The sequence below is a fragment of the Botrytis porri genome (genome assembly GCF_014898465.1).
Source record: "Botrytis porri strain MUCL 3234 chromosome Unknown BPOR_016, whole genome shotgun sequence".
Taxonomy (NCBI): domain Eukaryota; kingdom Fungi; phylum Ascomycota; class Leotiomycetes; order Helotiales; family Sclerotiniaceae; genus Botrytis; species Botrytis porri.
In genome coordinates, this window is record NW_024066090.1 from 1,026,601 (window position 1) to 1,047,880 (window position 21,280).

The window sequence follows — 21,280 nt, forward strand, 5'->3', positions numbered from 1 at the left end:
AACGTTACGTCAAGTTGCATCACAATATTTCGTCAACGATTCTTAGATCAATCTGCCATCATTCAATCATTGCATATGCAAGATTATGTCGACTTCATGGTCTGAAGAACGTGTGGAGAGTACAGGAGCTGCGGCAATAAAAGACGAGGTCAAGGACGCGCTAGATTTGTCTGCAGACGAATCCGCTCCATCTGATCTCAAAGGACTTTTTCGGATAGGGAGCATTAGACCAGATCTCGATAGTGGCCTGCTTGATTCTGAGTGTCATTGGGGGTCAGAAAGACCAACGAACTACGATTATTTGACATACAACCTTCGGAAAAAACGAGGAAGTCCTCCTCCTAGCGAAGAACTATACGAATCATTTAGGTTTGCTGCTGCAACCATGAATGGCAACGAATCTGCAATATTCAATGCAGCGAAGGTCTTCTTTAAAGATCGGGACAAGATTGATGGAAATGAAATTAGAAAACATGGTCAGATGATCCAGCGGGAGTTTGAGTCACCCACGCCGTACCTGGTCGGAGGATTTCGCGTCGGTCAAGAATATCTAGAAGAATTGTATGAAAGGTTCGACGGAGCGGCCGATACGACCAGGGACGAACGGACACAATCACCAGCACATTCTGCAGAGCAGCGCACGCCTAATGATACTTCATTTGGCTACGTAGCCGCTCGTCTGAGATGTATAGGGGCATACTTTGTTGAGGAACGACGACTAGCTATTCGCTGTTTGAAGAGATGGTCCCCCAATGCAGCATACTACCGGTTTGACGAGAAAGATCATGCCCACGTCTTTACTTTCATAATCAGTGAATCTTGCATTACTCTCTTCGCAAATTTTGGTCGAACAGGCTCGAATGTAGAGGCACAGGATGAAGCTGGAATATATCTAGAATATCACATGTCCGAGCTTCTCTGCCTTTCTCCAGCGACATCGTATGAAACATTCAAGGAAGCATGGACAGCACTGAGAAATGCCGAAGAATATTCGAAACAGCCATTCGTTCCGATCGACCTGGAAAAGCAAAAAAGCGTGCAGGTAGCTGCGTGGGAAGCCTTTGATACAGAGAAGAAGAACGATGATACAGAGGATTTTAAGTCAGTGCTTGCTCGCAGGCGGATGCTGGCTATTGAGGCGTGGAGGTCTGAGGAGGAAATGATTAAAAGTAGGAGGAACCTCGATGGGATGGGGCCAGATGACAGGGAAGCCTATTTCAAATTGCAGCAAGTGAGGTATCACTGAGTTCCAATGGCGCGTCAAATAAATAAGATAATTGAATTCCAATAGCTATTAATCCATAATGAATATAAACATTTCTAACGAGAATGATATCAAATGAAGATGATTTCTAACTAGCGTGCCACAATCCTAGAAACAATCGACTGGCAGTGATCCTATTAACAAAATATTTTACGTTAACAACGCAGGCAACTTTATAAATACATCATCCTGAAGAATTCACAATACAATCTAGCCCTAATGAAATTTCTTTAATGTGAGGAAGTAGAACTAGTTCACCAGACGCATGGGTGAATAGTCTTGGAGAATTTGGTGATGAAAGTTGACGTTCACGAGGTTGGGATAATCTAGTATTTTGTCGCGAAGCCATCTCGATGATACCAAATCTTTCTGTATCTCTACCGACGGGGTGATCAACACTATTGTTATCGGCCCAGGCAGATATGCGATTCCGAAGTCCTGGATCTTTTGCTGTGGGTGGTTTTCCAAGATGTGTAACTTTTAATAGTACATTTAAGCGGTGCTTCCATTGAGAATTATGGCTTGGAAGACCGGCCTCTCGGTTCTCGTCGGAGATTTTGTCTCGTTCGTCTATTTTGAATGTTAAACGAATCTTAAAATGTATGTGTCCAGATACTCACCCAAATAACCCTCGAGTGCAGCAATTATAGGAAGAGCTAGGAGAATACAGGCAACAAATTGGCCAAATGTCCATGCATTCTGCTGTTCGATGAAGTCTTCGGTGGTCTCTAAACCTGGATATCGGGTTATATCCCTGAATACAAGGGCACGCCTAAAGCCGAAACCCAGTCCGAGTAAGATTGGAGGAATAGGTATCACCCAAAACGATACTATTACCGTCTGAAAGGCGTAAGCTAGCCACAAACACAATCTCTCGCGATCAGTGATGCAGAGAATTTTCAAACACCGACTGTAAATGGAGAGACTGAGACCATTCCGTATGCACTGTGGAATGCATTGGAGAAATGCTTGGAAGAAAAGGAAGGACAAGGTAGCGATACGAAGTTGATGATCATAGCCGTGATATGGAAATTGGGCCGCACATCTCGCTAGACAAGCTGCTGCTTCTCCAGATACATGCTCGCTGTTGTACGATCTATACATACCAGCTGTGTTTCCAAAGCTTCTTGCTCGAGATTGTGCGAAGATAAAAAGTATGAAATTGCCGATGTATCCACAGAATCTAATTCCAGCCAATACGTGATTTTGCAAAAAATGATCGCCCATGGAAACGAAAGCTACTGTATGTGTAAAGCTAGAAAACCAAGCTAGATACACGATGATATTATAATGGTAGGCGCTGATCGTTTGAAAATTGTAAAGTCCGGCAATCATGACAGCGGAACTTGTCACTAGTTGTTGATCCGCAAGTGAAAGGATAAGGGGGGTCACAGCCGCGTTTATAAGCCTGTATCTGGGCATGTTTGGTTTGTCGGAATATCGGAGAAGGATCCATCGCCTGTAAAATCGTATCTTCTCCTTGGCCGCGTGATACAGATTCGCCGCTGTACCTTTAGTGGATTGGTGATCAAAATCGTGATATTCCGGCTTTGCGTGTTCAGCATATTCGTAAGAATGAAGTGCGAGTTGGCATGGAAGACGTATGACTGCGGCCGAGAGTGTTAAAAGCGCCGTTGCAAGGAAGGAGATGTATATCTGCCTGTAGATTAGAAACACCGTTCGATACAGTCAACTACTAACGTCTTGAGTGAAACATACGCCAACTCCTTCAATTTCAATGTCAGCTGAGAGTGGACCGCAGTTGTTTGGAAAATTGGAGCATGTGTTCTTATCAAGAGAAATACTCATGGTTTTGGATTCAGTGTCAATTGGGAATTAGTTTCTGACTTCAGATACCGGAAAATGGGCAGAAATTGGCTCGATTTGTTTAGCGGAGTATATCTATGTGACGGCATTAACAAGAGAAGAAGGAGCAAACATATCCATATGTATGGGCTAGCAACAATGATAATGATTGTACTTGTAAGGATAAAGCAACTGCGAAGAGAATTGCATCTTTAATCCTCGCACTTGCTCTGAAATAGGACATCGCTCCAGAAAGACTAACGGAGCTACAGATAATGCCCATGGTTAACAAGGAGGTAGAATTGAGATAATCGGGAGTTTGGTATGTTACGATGAAAGGGAATTGGCCAAATCGCAGGAACCGAGACAATTTTGACTTCAAATTGGTTACCTTCTAGGTCGGTGGCAAACCAAAGTCTTCAACCAGTCTTCCCAGTGGACTAAAAACAGGACAAGCAGCTTGGAGTAAAGAGATACATGTAAGAATGCAGCTCATTTGGAGCCACAAGCTGTTGAGTCAATTTTTATATTCTTCAGAGTCCATACATGCGTCCGTCGCTTGGTGACAGGGGAGTTCAGACGTAGACGCCTCCACCAATCACGACAACGCCGATTCAGGACACTGACACTAGTCAAATATGGGACTAGCGTGGCATAATGATAGTGACCGCTTTGAATCCTTGACGTTGATAGGTTATCGGGAATTCTGACGGTTGCGCAATAAAATCTAGAGAATTGTTTGAATTTCTCAATATTCAAAAAGAAATCAATGAATTCTTGAGCCATGTTGTTGGTATGTATAGTTTATTCTGAAATAATTCCTTTCGCTGATTTTTGCTTTGCTAGAGAATTGGTCCAAAGGGCCTGCGAGTCAGGGCTTCCCGTCCTTTACACGAAATGGGAGCTCTCCGCGGAGGCTATCGTGCATATACGGCGACGGCGAGACGTTGGCAAGATGTTTTTCACTCGCAGACTGAAGATCCAAACTCTTCGGCCATTCTTTCTTCCCTGAAAACTACGCCTCGTGTTGCGCAGACACTCACCGAGAAAATTGTTCAACGATACTCCCTCGGACTTGCGAAGGATAAGGTTGTAAAGTCTGGAGGTATGTAATTAGCATTCTACACTACAAGATTCGGAAGACCTACGTCTGCCGGCTTTCATTTGCTCTTGATTCAAATTCAAGCATGTATATATGCTGATATTTTCACAGATTATGTTACTCTCTCGCCTCATTACTGCATGACCCATGAGTGAGTCAACAAATCCAAAGTTATCGCTCATTAATTCTAATAATATCTAGTAATTCCTGGCCTGTTGCGACCAAATTTATGTCTATTGGTGCTACCAAAATCCACAATATCAATCAAATTGTTTGCACTCTTGATCACGATGTACAAAATAAAAGCGAAACGAATCTTAAGAAATACAAACAAATTGAGGAATTTGCACGCCAGCAAGGAGTGGACTTTTACCCCGCAGGACGAGGAATTGGACATCAGATTATGGTAGAGGAAGGATATGCTTGGCCTGGAACTGTCACTGTCGCTTCAGACAGTCATAGCAACATGTATGGTGGTATTGGATGCTTGGGCACACCTATGGTACGAACGGATGCCGCAAGTATCTGGGCAACAGGTCGAACCTGGTGGCAGATTCCACCAATCGCTAAAGTCACCCTCACTGGAGTTTTACCAATCGGGGTTACAGGGAAAGATGTTATTGTTGCACTTTGCGGTCTATTTAACAGTGACGACGTCCTCAACCACGCTATCGAGTTCACGGGATCGGAACAAACAATGCGCAGTTTACCCATCGATGATAGACTTACTATTGCAAACATGACAACAGAATGGGGTGCTTTGTCAGGTTTGTTTCCAATTGATTCAGTTCTCGAGAAATGGTTGAGATATAAGGCTACCACAAGTGCAATGTTTGCCTCAAACAACGGCAAAGAACCCCGATTCACGCATGCTCGCATCGACGACTTGGTTCAAAATCAACTTGTGGCAGATAAGGGAGCTACCTACGCCAAATCTTTGTACCTCAATCTTTCGACTCTCTCTCCTTACGTCGCTGGTCCCAACAGTGTCAAAATCGCCACGCCCATCCGCGATCTGGAAGCGCAAAAGATCAAACTCAACAAGGCATACCTCGTATCATGTACCAACTCTCGTGCTTCCGATCTTGCTGCTGCTGCCAAGGTTTTCAAGGACGCTGCTGAGTCTTCTCCCAATAAGACCATTCCAAAAATTCCCGAAGGTGTCAATTTCTATATCGCTGCTGCTTCCATTCCCGAGCAAGAAGCCGCCGAAGAAGCGGGTGACTGGCAAGCTCTTCTCGCAGCTGGTGCACAACCATTACCATCAGGATGCGGTCCATGTATTGGACTCGGTACTGGTTTATTAGAACCAGGTGAGGTTGGTATCAGCGCAAGTAACCGAAATTTCAAGGGGCGTATGGGATCTACCGATGCAAAGGCATATCTGGCTAGTCCCGAAGTTGTCGCTGCGAGCGCTCTTAGTGGCTATATCTCAGGTCCCGGATGGTATCAGCCACCGATTGGTGTTAACAAGGTTGTCCTTGGGGAAGGTAATGGAAATGTCGAAGAAGATAAAGCTATGAGTATCGAAGAAGCACTTGAGAAACTTATCTCACAAGCAGAGTCGATCGTTGATGGAGCTGAGTCTAGTCTCTTTGGTACCTCTTCAAAACCCGAGGAAACTGATTCCGAATCATTGACAGAGATTCTTCCTGGTTTTCCAGAAAAGGTTGAGGGTGAGATTGTTTTCTGTGACGCTGATAACGTCAACACAGATGCTATCTATCCAGGCAAATATACCTACCAAGATGGTGTCTCGGTTGAGAAGATGGCTGAAGTATGCATGGAGAACTACGATAAAGAATTCCGCACGATCGCTCGTGAAGGTGACATCCTAGTCTCCGGCTTTAACTTTGGATGTGGCAGTTCTAGAGAACAGGCTGCTACTGCCATCCTCGCCAAGAAGATACCCATGGTAGTTGCTGGAAGCTTTGGAAACATTTTTTCCAGGAATAGCATCAACAATGCTTTGATGGGAGTTGAGGTTCCAAGATTAGTACAAAGACTCAGGGAACACTTTGCTGCTTCTGCACCAGTGCCAAAGAAGGAAGTCACAGAGCCAAGTGAGAATAACGAAAGTCTTGACTCGCCAAAGCCAGCTGAACAAGCTGTGCCACAAGGAGAGAAGATCTTGACCAGAAGAACTGGATGGAAGTTTGTATGGGACGTTAGACGAAGCAAGGTAGAGGTACAGGAAGGTGAAGGTGGTGAGAAGTGGAGTCAGAAGGTTGGAGAGTTACCACCCAATGTGCAAGAAATCATTGCCAGAGGAGGTTTGGAAAAATGGGTTAAGGGAGAGCTCGCGAAAAACTAAGGAAGGTTCTCTTAAACTGGGATGTAGACCTGTAAACGCCATGTACACTTGTTAACTGATGAAACAAATATATCACGATGTCTCAGTAGGAGCTGGCCGATCACTCGTAAGACGAAGACATTGTAATTGGATAAACAGAAGGTAAACACCCCACAAGGTATAACAGTGAATGAAACCAGACTCAGGTTTTGGGCAGTGATGAAAATCAAAGACATAGACCCAGTGAGGATTGTGATATTTCCCCAAAAGAGTACCTAACCAGGTATATTCACATTCCCACCATTCAGCGCTGAGAAAGAGTGAATGGGGAGTTTGAAGCAATGCGGTGAATCCTTAATCAACATCTTTCCTTGAGAGGCCATATCTTCTAATTTCTTTGTTTTATGTGCTTGTAGCCCGAGATTTTCCAATCGATTGCCTTCCGTTCTTGATTCTATCTTTCCACAAATCTTCTAAAACTCAGATTAAGGAACGTCTCTTGAGAAAGTTTCCAACAACGGTCAAAAAAGAAAACCCGCAGTCATTATGTTTCTTTCATGGTGGATCACTTTCCCTTTGCTTTTTGGATGTGCAATTGGCCAAATCAATATTGAAACCTTGGTTCCAGAAACCTTGGTAACCTTATCAGCATCAGATGACACTCCAACTACAACCGCAATACAGACTTTGGTTCCCTTACTGGTCGATACTTCTACAGCACCTAGTTTTCCATCTACAACAGAGCCCCCATTTCCGTCTTCTTTGACTCAAACATTACGTAGTCTTAGTGGAAATGATTCTCAAGCTACTTCAACCACTTCTAGCCCAAACAAAATCCAAACTTCCGTCCCATCCTTGAGTACTCAAGCCTCTCCAAAAGAAACCGGATTCGGCACGCCAGAGCAATTCAGGATCCAGATTCTCAACGCCCAGAATTGGTATAGAGCTACACATGGTGCATTACCTCTTGTTTGGAATTATACTCTGGCTAATTCCAGTTCGGACTGGGTCGCAGGATGTGTATGGGATCTCGAGGTATGTTTTCCTATGCCGCCGCACATCTATATCTCAAGACATATTCACACGTCGGCAGTTATACTTACTTACATTCGAAATCATAGTCAACTCCTGGTATAGGAAAATCATTTGTATCTGTTATACCCACCAGCGTCTTCGGAATCGTTAACTCCTTGGGATTGGAACGCCAGTTTTATCATTGGTCGGAACCAGGAATGACGAATTCTACAAAACAGTTTACGCAGATGGTGTGGAAGAGCACGACGTCTGTGGGGTGTGCTTGGAATAACTGTCGTAAGTACTTCTTCTCTACTTAGTATTCTGTAATGATTATGCTGTTCTCTTATGCTTCAAATCCAAAAACCGACTATCACGGTAGTCAAGAACAAGAATGACACACTAACATAAACCCCCATCCCAGCACCCGGTTCATCACCAGACCCGGCTACACCTGGAGTTTCCCTATTTCTCCTGTGTCAATACTATCCCTAAGGCAACCAAGGAACTCCCGGAGACTGGAAGAATAATGTAGGAGAGCTAGAGGCTGGGAGTTTAGGAGAAGGTGTCGTTGCTGCTGATGGTTTTGGACTTAGTAGTTCAACTACTACATCTACTACCTTCAGCGGAAGAAGTGGAAATAGCGCAACAAGTACAACAAGCACTCATTCCACAGCAGCCACTGGAAAAGATGTTCAAAGTCGGGCGGATAGGCTAGATCAGGGTCTGGTTGCCGTGGTTATCACCTCGGCTTTTGCTATTGGTTTGGCTGCCTGTTGTCCTTTCATTTTAGTGCCTCTGTTCTTTTCTGTTTGGTTCGCAAATACATAGCCGGATTGGAGGTTTCTGCTTGCGCAATGGAAATCGATGATATGGGATCGGTAGCCTAGGTGAACAACATGACCAGGTCTCGCTAGTAGAGACTGGGTTTAGTCCGCCGACACAATTTCAAGTCTTGATGCTAGAGGCGTAAATCAGTACAGAAGTAATTCAATGCTAAGCCAGGTCTATAGAATGAAACTCTTGCTGCTTGCTGTCAGTGAAGCTTAGGTTAAATGGTGTCTTTAAGTTTTGCTCTCTCAAATGTAACGTAACACCCATGGCGTACTGTGGATTTTTATTTCGGCACGGAAGCTGGATTGTGTGTACATTACGTGGTCTACTCCAGCTAATGGAAAGGCAATATACAAGAGGGCAAAAGTGATGAGCATCTTTGATATTACAAATATTCGTTCGGAACAGTCTTATTATCTCCAAGCAGGCGATGATATCACGTAGAATACAACAGCTTCCACTCACACATCGCAAAAAGACACAACACAATTTATATATGTCTAGAACACTAATCGCAAATTCCTCTTTGCTATCTAAACGCCATATTTCAAGCATCGAATTCATACCCATTATCTTAACGCGTGTCCATGATTGAAAATTAAGACTCTTGAACCTTCCAAGTTTACATAAGTGTTCTGATACGAAGTCGGATTTAGCCATGGGAGCTTACTTCACAAACATGTACCAACAAGTTAGCTTGGAATGTAATCATGATATGCTAGTACTTTTCATCATGAAACGCAGTGAGGAGTTTTGACCAATGTTCAATGGACCAATGATATTGGAAAAGTTGGTACTGAACATAGGCAGATCAATGTCGATATTTTTTGTCAGATTCATTTGATTGCTATTAACTTTTGCTAGCCACTGCTAAATGTTTCCTACCATTGAGCTTTGCTAAAATGCAATCTTCCTTCCCGATAGTAAAATGAGTGAATTCCCGATTTGAAATATCATTCTCGCAATGTAGGGAAAGAAATCTCAAATTTAGATGTGCAAAAGCAAATCTAACGCCGTTTCATCCCGGATTCACCATAAATAACTCACCATTGCAACTTGAGACCACTGTCACAAGATCATTATCCCATCCCCTCCTATCCAGTCTTCGTCATACGATCAATAGCCCATTCACATTCCTCTAAAATCCCAAATATTTATTTCCAATCTCGACAGCCTTTTCAACACCAGCTCCCTTCTCACTTTCAACAACGAATTTACTTAAGCCCATAGCTCTCAATCCCTCTTCACCAGTCCAAGACTCAACTTCTTCGAGACCTGGTCGACCAATATGCTCACTCTCGCCCTTTCCACCTGGGAAATCTGGACCTGGGACGCCGGAGAGGAAGGTATCGCGTTGACGGGCAAGTGCTTCGGCATTGATGGGGGTGAGAGGGCAGGCGGGAATATAAAGGACGGAACTGTCGAATTTACCAGCATGATTTTTGTCTACGGCGTGGATCACTATAAAGTAATAACATTAGTCTACGTAACTGTGCAAATATTTTAACAAGATTCGATAGGTAGAAGACTTACTATCGCAGTGCCAAGCAACGTAGTCACCTGGATTAATCTTTGGAATATGAACCATAGTGTTCTTTAGATCCAGATGTGGATGAAGCTTTTCGGTCATCTCCTGTCCGTGACTTGGGGTAGCACCATGAAGAGCAGTAGTCATCTGATCAGTTGGAATCAATTTCCAGTTCTCGGGACTGAGATATTCCGCAGTATATTCATCCTCCTTTCCCTCCGGCAATTCTTTAATAGGCTCAAAGAAAGGTCGGAGCAAGAAGTAAGCAGTGGTAAGCTTGATAAGTGGATTGACCTTCAATGTGCCTTCTCCAGGCGCAGTGTGGGACATGCTGAGCCAGGCTTGGAACATGCGGAACATGGAGCAGCTTCCTCCGCCGTAATAGAGATCGCTAACAGCAGGGACACGTGATGAAGACTCGAAAGGATCAAATTCTTCCCACTTTCCTTGGAAAATTGTGTCATATACTCCGTTGATTCCGTAGCCATTGGGTTCCCAGCGTTCTACGGATCCACCATCGGCGTGAGGACCGAGAGCAAAGATGGCATCACCGGGTTGACGGATGCGGACACGGTCAGCGTAGGTGACTGGTTGAGAAGATGAAATTGGTGAGTTAGGGTCGGCGGAGTGCCAGAGGCTGAGGAGGAACTTTTGGGCAATGATCATGTTTGGATGACCACGAGCTTTGACTTGTGGTGGTGACCAGTAGAGCTCGTAGACTTGTGGATCATTGGCTGGGAAACCTGTTGCTGTCAGCTTTGTTCGACTGTGATTGTTTGCTTGATACTCGAGCAGAAGATTGTCCGACAAATTTGGGAAAGTATGAATGGAAGAGAATTTATAATGAAACCATAAAGAGAACTTACCTTTAGTACTGGGGTTCAACTTCACATAATCTTCGACCTCCTCCTTATAACGTCTGGCAGTTGTCTCATTCAGGACACCTTTAATAACAAGTGCACCCTTATCTCTCATATCCTTCAATAGCTCGTCACTTACGTTCTTCTCAAGAACATCCTTAAAAGTCACACTCGGGATAATCTTCGGGCCCGACTCCGCGACTTTCCGATTTTCGACCGCAAGTTGCTCAATAAGGCGAGTGAAAGATGCTTGAACGGCCTCCTCGTGGCCGCGGATAAGATTGCGCTTGATATCAGCAAATCGCTCCGGGAGTGGTGTAGGCTTGGCGCCAGAGAGTGAGACGAAGACAGAAGAGATATCGCCTTCTTCCTTTGGGTTCATGGCATTCATGGAAGACATGTTGAATGATTTAGCTTGTGTTGTGAGGGTGCGAATTGCGAACTTGGGGTTATGGTTGACAAGAGAGGATTTATGGGTGGTTAAGTTGGGTTTGTGTTTAAGAAGAGAAGATGCTTGGCGGCAGGAGGAGACGAAGCGCGCGTGAGACAACATAGAGACGAATGCGAGCTTGAGACTACTTTCTATGCTCTGAGATGTGGATAAGTTGTGAATGCTCTCTATGCCGAGAATTTAGATTGAATATCAGGTACAGAGGGATTCGAAAGTGAATGTATCGAATACTTCAAAAACAACAGAAATTCTGGTTGGATGCTTGCAATTGCTCGTAAGGGAAAGTTTATGTAGAGAGTGTTTGGTCTGTAGAAAGAAACGAAAGTTCTTTTGAATGAATACAAAAAATGCATGCAGAAAGTCAGTACACTTCATGCATATTAGTGAATCTCATACGGCGCGAGTTGTTTTGGCGGCATACCCTATTTGAGAAGTCCGATGACCAAGTGTGGCTGTGTATGGTGGTCCATCGTGGATGGATGGATCCATGGATTATCCAGGAACCGGTGCACAGACAACAAAATTTGATGGCGGGGTAACCTTAAGGTTAGCATGAATCGAATTTGGTAGGTTTGCCGGGCAATTCTCAGAATGAAGCTTTGGCATGTAATTTGATACCGGTGACGATGATGACAATAGCATCTTGAGAATTGGATTTGCTTCGGAAATGCGACGTGACAGATGTGTAACAACTGGTGCTTGAACAGCATCCCGCCTCACATATGACCCTGCTTATCTACCAAGCAAAACAAAAGCCAGGATCAATTGTCAGTATGGTGTATGTCTTTCACTCTACTCATCCATTGATTTTAGGGCTGGGGGATTGAGATAGTGGCCCACCATAATGTGCTCGATATTCCTATCAGAAAATCTGAATTGATACAGCCAATAATGGGACAACAAGAGGCGTGGCTACCCGAGTCCGAGGTAGTGCAACAAATCAGTTGTGTACGAAGCAAGTTCGCATTCAATTATGCCGCGAAATTCTGATTATCATGGTGTGTTCCCCAGCTATTAGCTTTGAAGAGTGCTTTATAAGACGAACTTTAGTAGAACGAGATGATACTTGGTTAACATTGGGGAAAAGTCAATTGAGCTGTCGATATATATTTTCGGGCTAGGACGATAGGGGTCAAATTGCTTGTGATTAGTTAGTAATGAAGATCAGAAAACAAGCAACGGCTCATACAGGTGAGACAATCTCAATCATATGTGCATTTGGCTATTGATCAAATGTAACTTTGAGCTCATCATTTCCATGTGGTGGGTGGATTTCATGACAAACAGCCCAACAACTTTGCCATGCCTCTTCAAGTGTCAGTTCCGGAGAGTTCGGCTTCCAGCATAATGCACTGCGGAGAAATATTGAGGGGGAAGAATCAATGACAGGCGGCGTCTGAGCCTTTCCTAGACTTCAAAACACCGATGCAGCTCTACTTACATACTTCAAGCGTCGGGATCAACAGTGGTGGGCCATTGCGACACAAGTTATAGGACAAGGCCAGGCTTAGAAGGCAATTATTCAGCACCTTGTGAAAACTTCCACGTACTTCATCGACAAAAACCACACCGTGTATAGCTCATATATTCGGCCAATCGTGCAGCTGCGTTCTCCCAGACTTTTCACATATTCAGATTCCTGGCCGCAAAAGTTCTCCTGAAGACATGAGCCGACTGCCCCCCAAAAATACCAAGATATCATATCAACTCCCGTCTTCAACTAAACCTTGTGGTAAGTTGCTGTCACTCTTTTAGAATAGTTCATGCACATCGTGCAGATGTTTTAACGAATGCGAAAGGCTAAGAGATGGTATCGAACTGCTTGAGTGGGGAATGTAAATGGTCCATTGTATATTCCGTTATAGAATGAGAAGGCAAACCTTATGTAGACTCAATTAGATATATGGGACCTATTTACAGAACAAATGGCGTCAATCTGCGACACGCAGTTGTTGATGCTCCTCACAAACGTCGCCTTATTGGTTCTCGATTGTCGCGATGGTGAGATGGAAATGATTGAAGCGGCACGCCATGGACCATGGTTGGGTCACATTCAGGATTGTATTCGAACGCTCAGATGTTAGTATCTCGTCGATGAACGGGTTTAGATTTCACAGTCAGAAAAGTTTGGTCGATACTTAATAATCTATTTCGAGGTAAGATTTATCTCGTCCAGAATCCTCGGTCCGAGCCTGATTATGTAAGGCTTTTTTTGCATTGCATGATTGCACTAGCCAGACCAGCCAGTACCTTCTAGGCAATTACCTACCTTGGTATGCTCAGCTCAACAACCTTTTCAGCAATCATCGGACGTACAAAGACTTCCTTCAGATCCCTCCCGGCTGGATGATTGAGCCTTGAGGACGATTTGATAATCCACTCAGAACATTGAAGGATGCTATAAAGGTTAGGCCTGGCGTAAGATTATGTGGCTTTGGAATTCGATTCTTCCCTCGATAGATATCTAACCTCAAGGTGCTATTGCCTCGTCGACTTTGAAGCAGAACACCAAGAGTCCTAAGGGCCTTTCGTTTGTCTTGATAGAAAGATAGATGTTGTACCAAGAGCTAAACGTATTCGGAAACTCCGCTCACGTTTAAGGTTAAGGTGGACCTTCAACCTTTCCACGTCCGTCTCTACTGCCTGTTTCCGAAGATTTTCCCGAAGATTTCCGCTGGTTCTTCATTTGAGGTGCTGGTAGTCATACATACTGGAAGGTTTGCTACGTACTCTTGTCGTGCAATTTCACACGGCCACCTGAAAGACTCCAAGAACCTTTTCTTCAAGGCTGCTGGAAGAGCTTGGTCCACTTTATTTTGCATTTGACCTTTGCCGTTGGACCTTCTTCTTCAGAAAACACAATAGGATGGGATCACCATAGACGTTCCCATTTGCAATTACTTGGTTTAATGATTTCGGAAGAAGTTAGATCCGCCAAGTGAACACCTCCGACGGAAATTACACTCGCCACACTACACTCCGATACAATGTTCAAATTTGTAGCTTCCGATGGGACTGGATCCATCAAGAGGCAACAAGCGCAAAAAGCATGTGACTCTTGCAGGAAGCGGAAAAAGCGATGTAATCATGGTAGCAATGCGACTTCAACGAACTCTTCGCCTGTAAGAGCATCTAGCCAAGTCAACCCCGATGACCGGGTTTCTCAAGCAGCCAAGCCATATACTGCAAGTGTCCTCTCTTGCACCACAGATGCCGGATATCAAAGCACAACGTCTCATGAGGAGCCTGGTCATATATCTCCTGTTGCATCAAATTTAGCAAGTAGTGATCAAGACCTTGAAGCTGCTAGGATATTGAGCGGTGGTACTCGTACTCAAGCAAACACGTCTCACTCCCAAGAACCTACTGGTGTTCAGTCACGATTCATTGGAGATTTGAACCCTGAATCAATTTTTCTGGCTGCCACCAGTCCAGATGCCATTCGTGGCGTATTGCCGGACAGCGTTGGGGTATACCTCTCTTCAACACTCGGGAAAAAGCCTCACCATTTCTCGAATTTACAACAGACAAGCTCCAACCTATTTTATGGATGTCCGCCTTTGGTCCGTAATGTTCTGGTGCCTCTCATAGAACAGGAGTGTCTATCTACGATGCCACCTAAACCCCATCTTGAAGCATTGTCTCGCATATATTTTGAGAAGATTAACACCATCTTTCCCATCATCAACGAGGCCATGTTCCGCAATCTAGCCCCTACAGTCCCTTGTCGAGCTTTATTGGAACAGGCGATTTGCTTGGCAGCATCCAAGAGTTTCGCTGCTGCGGGTCATCTCATACTAGACGAAGCAGGCCCCCCGATGACCTGCAAAGCGTTCGGCGAAAAGGTGTCCGGTGCAATGAGGTTGACCATTGAACTAGGCATCGTGACCGACAAAATTGTCCTGATTCAAGCCCTCTGTCTCCTCTCTCTATTCATCGATAATTCCAGCAGTGAGGATCTTGCATCTCAATTCTCTGGAAAAGCTACTCATTACCTTGAAGGCATGGGATTGCATCTCCAAGGTCAGGTGGAGGATGCAAGTGCAAAGCTTCTTTGTTGCGTATATGCGTTAGATCGCATGAATGCTGCATTCCATGGCCGTCCTGTCTTGATGCATGAACGAGACATGAGGAGAGATCTTCACCAATGCTTTAATCAGCAAGAATCTTCCTTCCGTCTATTTCTAAGAATGATATCACTACTTGACGATGTCATCGAGATATATCGACCTCCGAACCAATCAGAACAAGGCGGTATGGATGTTCGATTCCCTGCTTTTGAAGAGATAGTTCTGGATTGCGCGGCTGCACATATTGGTACTTCCTCTCTTGGTATGTTATCCTCTAATCACCTTACTTCTCCTGCTGGGATTTTAGATATTCTGGGCAGTAGTCCAATGACCTGAGTTCTCTAAGTTTTTGTTTCGCTCGAAATATTGAGTTCTTGTGGAATCATACAATTGTTTGAATATTCTGAAGTGGTTGACTTTTGCGCATCACATGACTGCTTGAAAGATTTGATTTCGAATCGACGCTGATCATTGAATGTCATCCAAACTTTCAAACCAAGTATACCAGCCGGGAAGATTGAATGGCTATATTAAGTTTTTTTCACGCTTAGTGTTTACTTTGAATGATATTTTTACTCATGTAGTGTCTAGCAACGATTGAAATTTTCTATCACAGCATCTCTATCATCTCTCATCGATCCCATATTTGGTCCGAACCCAAGCGTTCCACACCCTCTTACCTTCGACAAGCCCTCTCAACCAGTATTCTCTCATCGACCACTCCTCACGAGCTACAGGACCAGCTTGTTTTATTTCCTTTCGTGCCATACGCCATATCGCTTTCTTTGAGTATTGCTTATCGAGAAATGCGCCACAACAAACTACCTGTCCATCGGATGCGCGCTCGAGGTCAATTCCAAGCTAGTTGTAGACTTTTGGAAGGCCTTGAAAGTCAGTACTGTACAGCTGCTAACGCTGCAAATATGGGAAAGAAAATGCTAAGGGAAATCGATCGAGTATTTTCTACCGTCTCCTCGGAAAATAAAATCACGGCTCCACATCAAGATGTCAGTAACACCACCGAGAACAATTCAACAGTCAATAGTCACAGTACTTCAATGACAACTACTGAGAATCGTAAGCCCTACACTTTTCACTTCTGTATGACTTGCTTCTGCTATGAGCATTCTCTCCCAAACATATTAGGTCGTCCGGCCGATTCATTGTTCGCAAGCAATCTAAGAGAACATTATCATCTTTCGAACAAACTCATTGTCATGTTTCATTTCAAACTCAAAATCTAACCTTCCAAATAGAACCTGTTGCGCCCACTTCTAACGCTCAAATGACTCCGTCTATCGCTCCAATATATACTGGGATGCAAGAATTCGACCCATCGCTATTCGACCTTAATGCTACGGGTGATCTCGATGTTTTCTCTATGTTCGACCCTTCTTTCGATCTTGTTGGCTTCGATGCTTGTCTGGAAGGCAATCTGAACCTAGGGTTTCCCACCCCAGCACCTCGTTTATAACGAAAATTAATCTCTAACATAATGGCCGATGAAGATCCGGAGGCTCACATCTGCTAAAGTGAGATCGGATAGGTCAGATTGTAATCCAACGATCAAAATTTCGCATTCCTGAACCTTAACACGGCATTCTGGTTACTCAAAATATTACCTTAATTTCGGACGATGATTCCATCGCAGTCTTGAGTCCTCGATAAAGCTCAAAATTTGGTATATAATATTATGCTACTTGTTAGTATGAAGTATGGATCACACTGATGGGTAGCGAATCCACTCGCTGGGTACAGTGACAGTATAAGACTTATATTGTTTTGTTTGAACATCATTCAAGACGATTGTGATGCGGCGTTTCAAGAAAAATTCTATAGGTATTAAATAGCAGGTAGTGAGTATGTACATATTGAGATACCAATGATTCCTGTTTGGCGTATTCAAGGGGGCATTAAAAAAGCACCGCTGCTCTTGAAGGATTGCTTCGCATGCGCTCCCTCATTGAGTCTGGCGACGGTTAGAATACACTATTTTGCAGAATCCAAATCCGATTGTCCTTGCCACATCCGTATATCTTTATAGCCTATTCGCTGTATTTTCTAGTGATATCAGCGTATCGATATCCATGCCGTCGAAAGTTTTGTCAAACTCTACTCACCTATTCGAGCCTAGATACCTTACTGCTCAATATCATCCTCAAAATCATGCTGTTGGCTTGTGCTACTTTTTAGATCAGAAATTGAGACCTAGGAAACCGATATTTCACTACTACAATCACAACTCTGCCATCAAGCTACATGGTAATAGTTGATAAGTAAGACGATAACAATTTGGGAAGGAGCGAAGGACGATTCACGTGGTGTTGATCTGCTCATCATGTGAGCTCACGTTGGCTTATATAATCGAGCACGTCTTTTCCATTACCTTCCTATTTTGATCAAAATAGGGAACGACAGTCGATAAATAGCATCTTCGTTGAATATCTTCCTCGCAAACACGAAGAGATTTCTGGCCTCATATTGCTCAATGCCACGAAACGTGGTTGCAGGATATGGTAAATATCATGTCGTGCATCCAACCTGCTTCTCACGGTCAATCTGATGGTAGTTGCAGGAAACTTGGAATCTGGCTGACGAGCCCTCCTCTCATGTCTGCCTACTTTCTTCAATCAAAAAATGAGGACAAGACATATCCTTCAAGACTTTCTATCTTTACCACCCTCGGTGGGTGAGGCTACACGACGCCGAGACTCTCTCTCCATCATCAACCATAACTTTTATCCAACAAATATGCCACGGAAAATTCTTTAAAGCGACGCGATGTCGTATATGCACAAGGCCGTTCGATTGTGGATGCTAAATAACACTCGATCGTTGCCATTCGATTCAACCCTGTGAATGGTGTCTCGCAGCACTTCCATCAAAATACTCAGGTGGATGATTCGCCACACATGGTTATTGAAGCGGTAATAGCTATTCATTTTTATTCCTACCCGCGTCACAGAGCAAAAGGCCCACAGATTCCGTAGCAAGATAGCTGAGGTTTCATAGGATTTTTGATTCGATTTTTTAACACACATTTCACAGCTGGGTGAAAGGGAAGTCTGTCTTATCCTCCGGTAGAAGCCAATAAAGTCATTCAAATGAGATCTTGCGCCATCATTCGTTACGAACCAAAAAGCCATGCTATCCCAAAACTTCATTCATTCACAACATGAGAGGCAAATCCAACGCGGTCGCATGCCAAGTTCTGTTGAATACGATGCATGAGCTTGTCCAAGCTCCTCGTGAGATTTCTAGACTCTTCTTTCGTTCTACGTCTCATTGATGCACATTTTAAGCAGTCAGAACCCTGACTTGGAGTTTCACAAAACGTTTTAAGGCATACAAATTATCTAAGATTACATAGGTATACATTGGTACTAAAATATCAGTGTTCGGCGTCAGCGGGCTTGTGACAAGGTGGGACTGAATTTGGGTCTTTAGTAGACTTGGCACTGAGCTCAACACCTTCGCGGAATTCAAACACTCATAGCTGGCGGTATTTTTCTGGAAAGAGGTGGCTTTTCTATTTTAGCAGGTTCGAATGCACAAATGCCATTGACACGGATTTCAGCTCTTCATTGATATCATGAATGGCCGCACGTCAACAGCTTTCGTCGGGGCTTACAATCTGAATGAAAAACGCCGGAATCGATGTCATGATTTGTCATTTGACCTTCGTTTTTACAAACTTTTAACAATCACCAGTTATCATGACATATCAGGTGTTGGCGGTGGCTGAGCTCTGCGGATCAACCACACCACTAAGTTAGCTGCATAAATTTATGCATGCATCGCGAACTATTGCACAAAGAGACACATGAATTGGGGGGATAAGCTTCAGAATTTGAAACAATGCGATAGGTTTAATTGGTCTAACCGACGGAGAGATACCTTCAATTTTTGCCTCTTATTCTCCAAATCCACAATTCCAGAAGTTCGACAACTAGAGTTTGCTTGCAGCGGGTCCAAATCCATCGATCCATTCACAACCGCACTGTCCACTGGTCGCATTGTACACGGGATGTTTCTCGGCAATGCAAACGATATCGAGGCACGTCTTGACAGGCTTAATCGTGTCTTTTGGTTCGAGGCCTGGAATCCATTCACATTCGCATAGACCAGTCGTTGCGTTGATAGCGGGCTGCATCTCCGAAATACAGAAGATACCAACGCACGGATCTATTGGCTCAAGGGGTGGCTCGAGTCCATCGATCCATTGACAAGTGCATTTGCCTGTCTTTGCATCATACACGGGATGTTTCTCGGAAATACAGACTGTATCAGAGCAGGTCTCATCCCTGATAGGCGTTGTTGGATTGTTCAGTTCCAACCCTGGGATCCATTGACAGGAGCATGAGTTGCTTGCTGAGTTGTATGTAGGCCTTTGCTCCGCAATGCAGAAAAGGTCAGGACAGTCAGGGTCGCATTGGCACTTCTTGGTTTCGGGGTGATATACACGATGATTTCCTTCAACACACTTAAGGAATGGACAAGTTTCAGGGACAGGATTGTCAAGTTCGCAAGTGCATTTCTTTGCGTAGGGCTTAAGAACTTTGTGGGCCCCGCCGGCGCAGAAAATTACGTTCGGGCATACAGGAGCGTTTGGCTCACAAGTACATCGCTTGGTCTCAGGGTTGTATACAGGGTGAGTGGTAGATGCACAACGAATTGTTGGGCATGTGGCAGGATCGACGTCTCTAATCTTATTGCGCTCGCATTTACACGTTGAACTTTCAGGATGCCAAACAGGGTGAGATCCAATCAAACAGGTTGTCGCAGTAAGGCAGGTAGTCTTGGTCTGGTCAGGTACGCAAGAACATGTCTCGGTCGTAGAATCCCATAATGGATGATGTGCGGTGATGCAATTTGTTGTTGTGTAACAAATCTTCTCCCCATCATCTAGTTTGCACGAGCAAACTTTTGTTTTGGGGTTCCAAAACAAATGTGTTCCAGGGACACAGAATATCTTGGGACATCTTGCAGGGCTATCCGCTCTTGCCTCTATGAAAGATTAGATGATTATTATGGAGACCATCTGAGAGTACTTACCGACTGCCGATCCCGGGGCTGCTAGCACACCACTCAGCCCTACGGCGAGGAAATACAACAATGATATTGAGCGCATCCTTTCAATAGTGAGAAGAGCGAAGATTTGGAATAGACTAAGAAGTTTTCAGATCTTGAAGATGTAGTCTAAAAGCGTGAGTGTGAAGTCTTAGATATTGGATTGTTCGACCTTCATTGTCTCCTTATATAATATTTTGACCGTACCACAATGCTCACTCACTACATTAACTTTGAGGTAGCTGATCTCAGCAAGCGAAATACAGATACTTTCCTCTTGGCAGCTCAAGAATGCTAAGGTGCCAAGCCCGAGCTGTGCGGAACAGCGTCCATTCAACTACCCCGCATCCGCCAAGATGTAAGGGGCCGGGATATGATTCCTGTTAGGAGAGAAGTACATTCCATTATGTCACGAATCAAAAAACGGGTGATACAAAATGTAAGTTGGAACCCAGGATGACACGAGAAATTGAAACTCACAGCTTGAAGAGGTTTTTTACATCGTTGTGCGTCAAATCCCAGCAAAACCTGTGCTCCGCGATGAGGCTAGATTCTGATATGGATCGTCAGCGTACAGAATGCTTGAGATGTCTCACCCCTTACCTCCATCTTACGATAGGTAGAGTTCGATTTCAAGCCAAATCCTCGGCTTGATGAGAATAGACTTTAGTTTCGTCTACACTGTGGCTGTTGCTCGTTTTCTGACCACTCATCTCTTCTGTTGTATAATTGTCACGTCCCACGTGTACCTTCAATGACATGAGATCATGACGTCCCAGTTTTTGGCCTTTTCAGTAACCATTCGATAAAGCCGTTGTGTCGCCTCATCGGTAAGTCATCCGGCTTTCGTCAATCTTGCACATTTGGTTAATGAAGCACGTCTAAAATTTAGGCAAAATGAGTTCGGATATGCAGCCGTGAGAATTTTTCAAGCTCAATGGCATCTCATAACGTTTCGTTATAATTCCTCAGCTTAAGTAGCCATCGG

At 44.1% G+C, this 21,280-nt stretch overlaps 7 protein-coding genes across 7 annotated transcripts; 4 read left to right on the forward strand and 3 right to left on the reverse strand.

The window, feature by feature from the left end:
- Positions 1-85: 85 nt before the first annotated feature.
- EAF01_010505 (uncharacterized protein) lies at positions 86-1,246 on the forward strand (the record flags this gene model as incomplete). Its single annotated transcript, XM_038918762.1, has 1 exon — positions 86-1,246. The coding sequence occupies one exon, from the start codon at positions 86-88 to the stop codon at positions 1,244-1,246; it is 1,161 nt and encodes a 386-aa protein (XP_038765987.1).
- Positions 1,247-1,372: 126 nt separating this feature from the next.
- Positions 1,373-3,073, reverse strand: EAF01_010506 (uncharacterized protein; the record flags this gene model as incomplete). Its single annotated transcript, XM_038918763.1, has 3 exons — positions 1,373-1,834; positions 1,885-2,920; positions 2,984-3,073. The coding sequence occupies 3 exons, from the start codon at positions 3,071-3,073 to the stop codon at positions 1,449-1,451; spliced, it is 1,512 nt and encodes a 503-aa protein (XP_038765988.1). The 3' UTR covers positions 1,373-1,448.
- Positions 3,074-3,854: 781 nt separating this feature from the next.
- EAF01_010507 (uncharacterized protein) lies at positions 3,855-6,486 on the forward strand (the record flags this gene model as incomplete). The annotated part of the gene is made up of 4 exons (XM_038918764.1): positions 3,855-3,863; positions 3,917-4,175; positions 4,284-4,323; positions 4,374-6,486. 4 exons carry the CDS (start codon positions 3,855-3,857, stop codon positions 6,484-6,486), a joined length of 2,421 nt encoding a protein of 806 aa, XP_038765989.1.
- A 279-nt stretch (positions 6,487-6,765) lies between these two features.
- On the forward strand, positions 6,766-8,310 carry EAF01_010508 (uncharacterized protein). Its single transcript, XM_038918765.1, has 3 exons — positions 6,766-7,500; positions 7,587-7,776; positions 7,904-8,310. Exons 1-3 carry the CDS (start codon positions 7,012-7,014, stop codon positions 7,972-7,974), a joined length of 750 nt encoding a protein of 249 aa, XP_038765990.1. The 5' UTR covers positions 6,766-7,011; the 3' UTR covers positions 7,975-8,310.
- An 829-nt stretch (positions 8,311-9,139) lies between these two features.
- On the reverse strand, positions 9,140-11,503 carry EAF01_010509 (uncharacterized protein). Its single transcript, XM_038918766.1, has 3 exons — positions 10,708-11,503; positions 9,847-10,590; positions 9,140-9,774 (listed from the first exon to the last, which is right to left on the reverse strand). The coding sequence occupies exons 1-3, from the start codon at positions 11,252-11,254 to the stop codon at positions 9,452-9,454; spliced, it is 1,614 nt and encodes a 537-aa protein (XP_038765991.1). The 5' UTR covers positions 11,255-11,503; the 3' UTR covers positions 9,140-9,451.
- Positions 11,504-14,139: 2,636 nt separating this feature from the next.
- EAF01_010510 (uncharacterized protein) lies at positions 14,140-16,696 on the forward strand (the record flags this gene model as incomplete). Its single annotated transcript, XM_038918767.1, has 3 exons — positions 14,140-15,484; positions 15,814-16,299; positions 16,479-16,696. 3 exons carry the CDS (start codon positions 14,140-14,142, stop codon positions 16,694-16,696), a joined length of 2,049 nt encoding a protein of 682 aa, XP_038765992.1.
- A 2,475-nt stretch (positions 16,697-19,171) lies between these two features.
- On the reverse strand, positions 19,172-20,353 carry EAF01_010511 (uncharacterized protein; the record flags this gene model as incomplete). Its single annotated transcript, XM_038918768.1, has 2 exons — positions 19,172-20,229; positions 20,278-20,353. 2 exons carry the CDS (start codon positions 20,351-20,353, stop codon positions 19,172-19,174), a joined length of 1,134 nt encoding a protein of 377 aa, XP_038765993.1.
- Between the last annotated feature and the right edge of the window lie 927 nt (positions 20,354-21,280).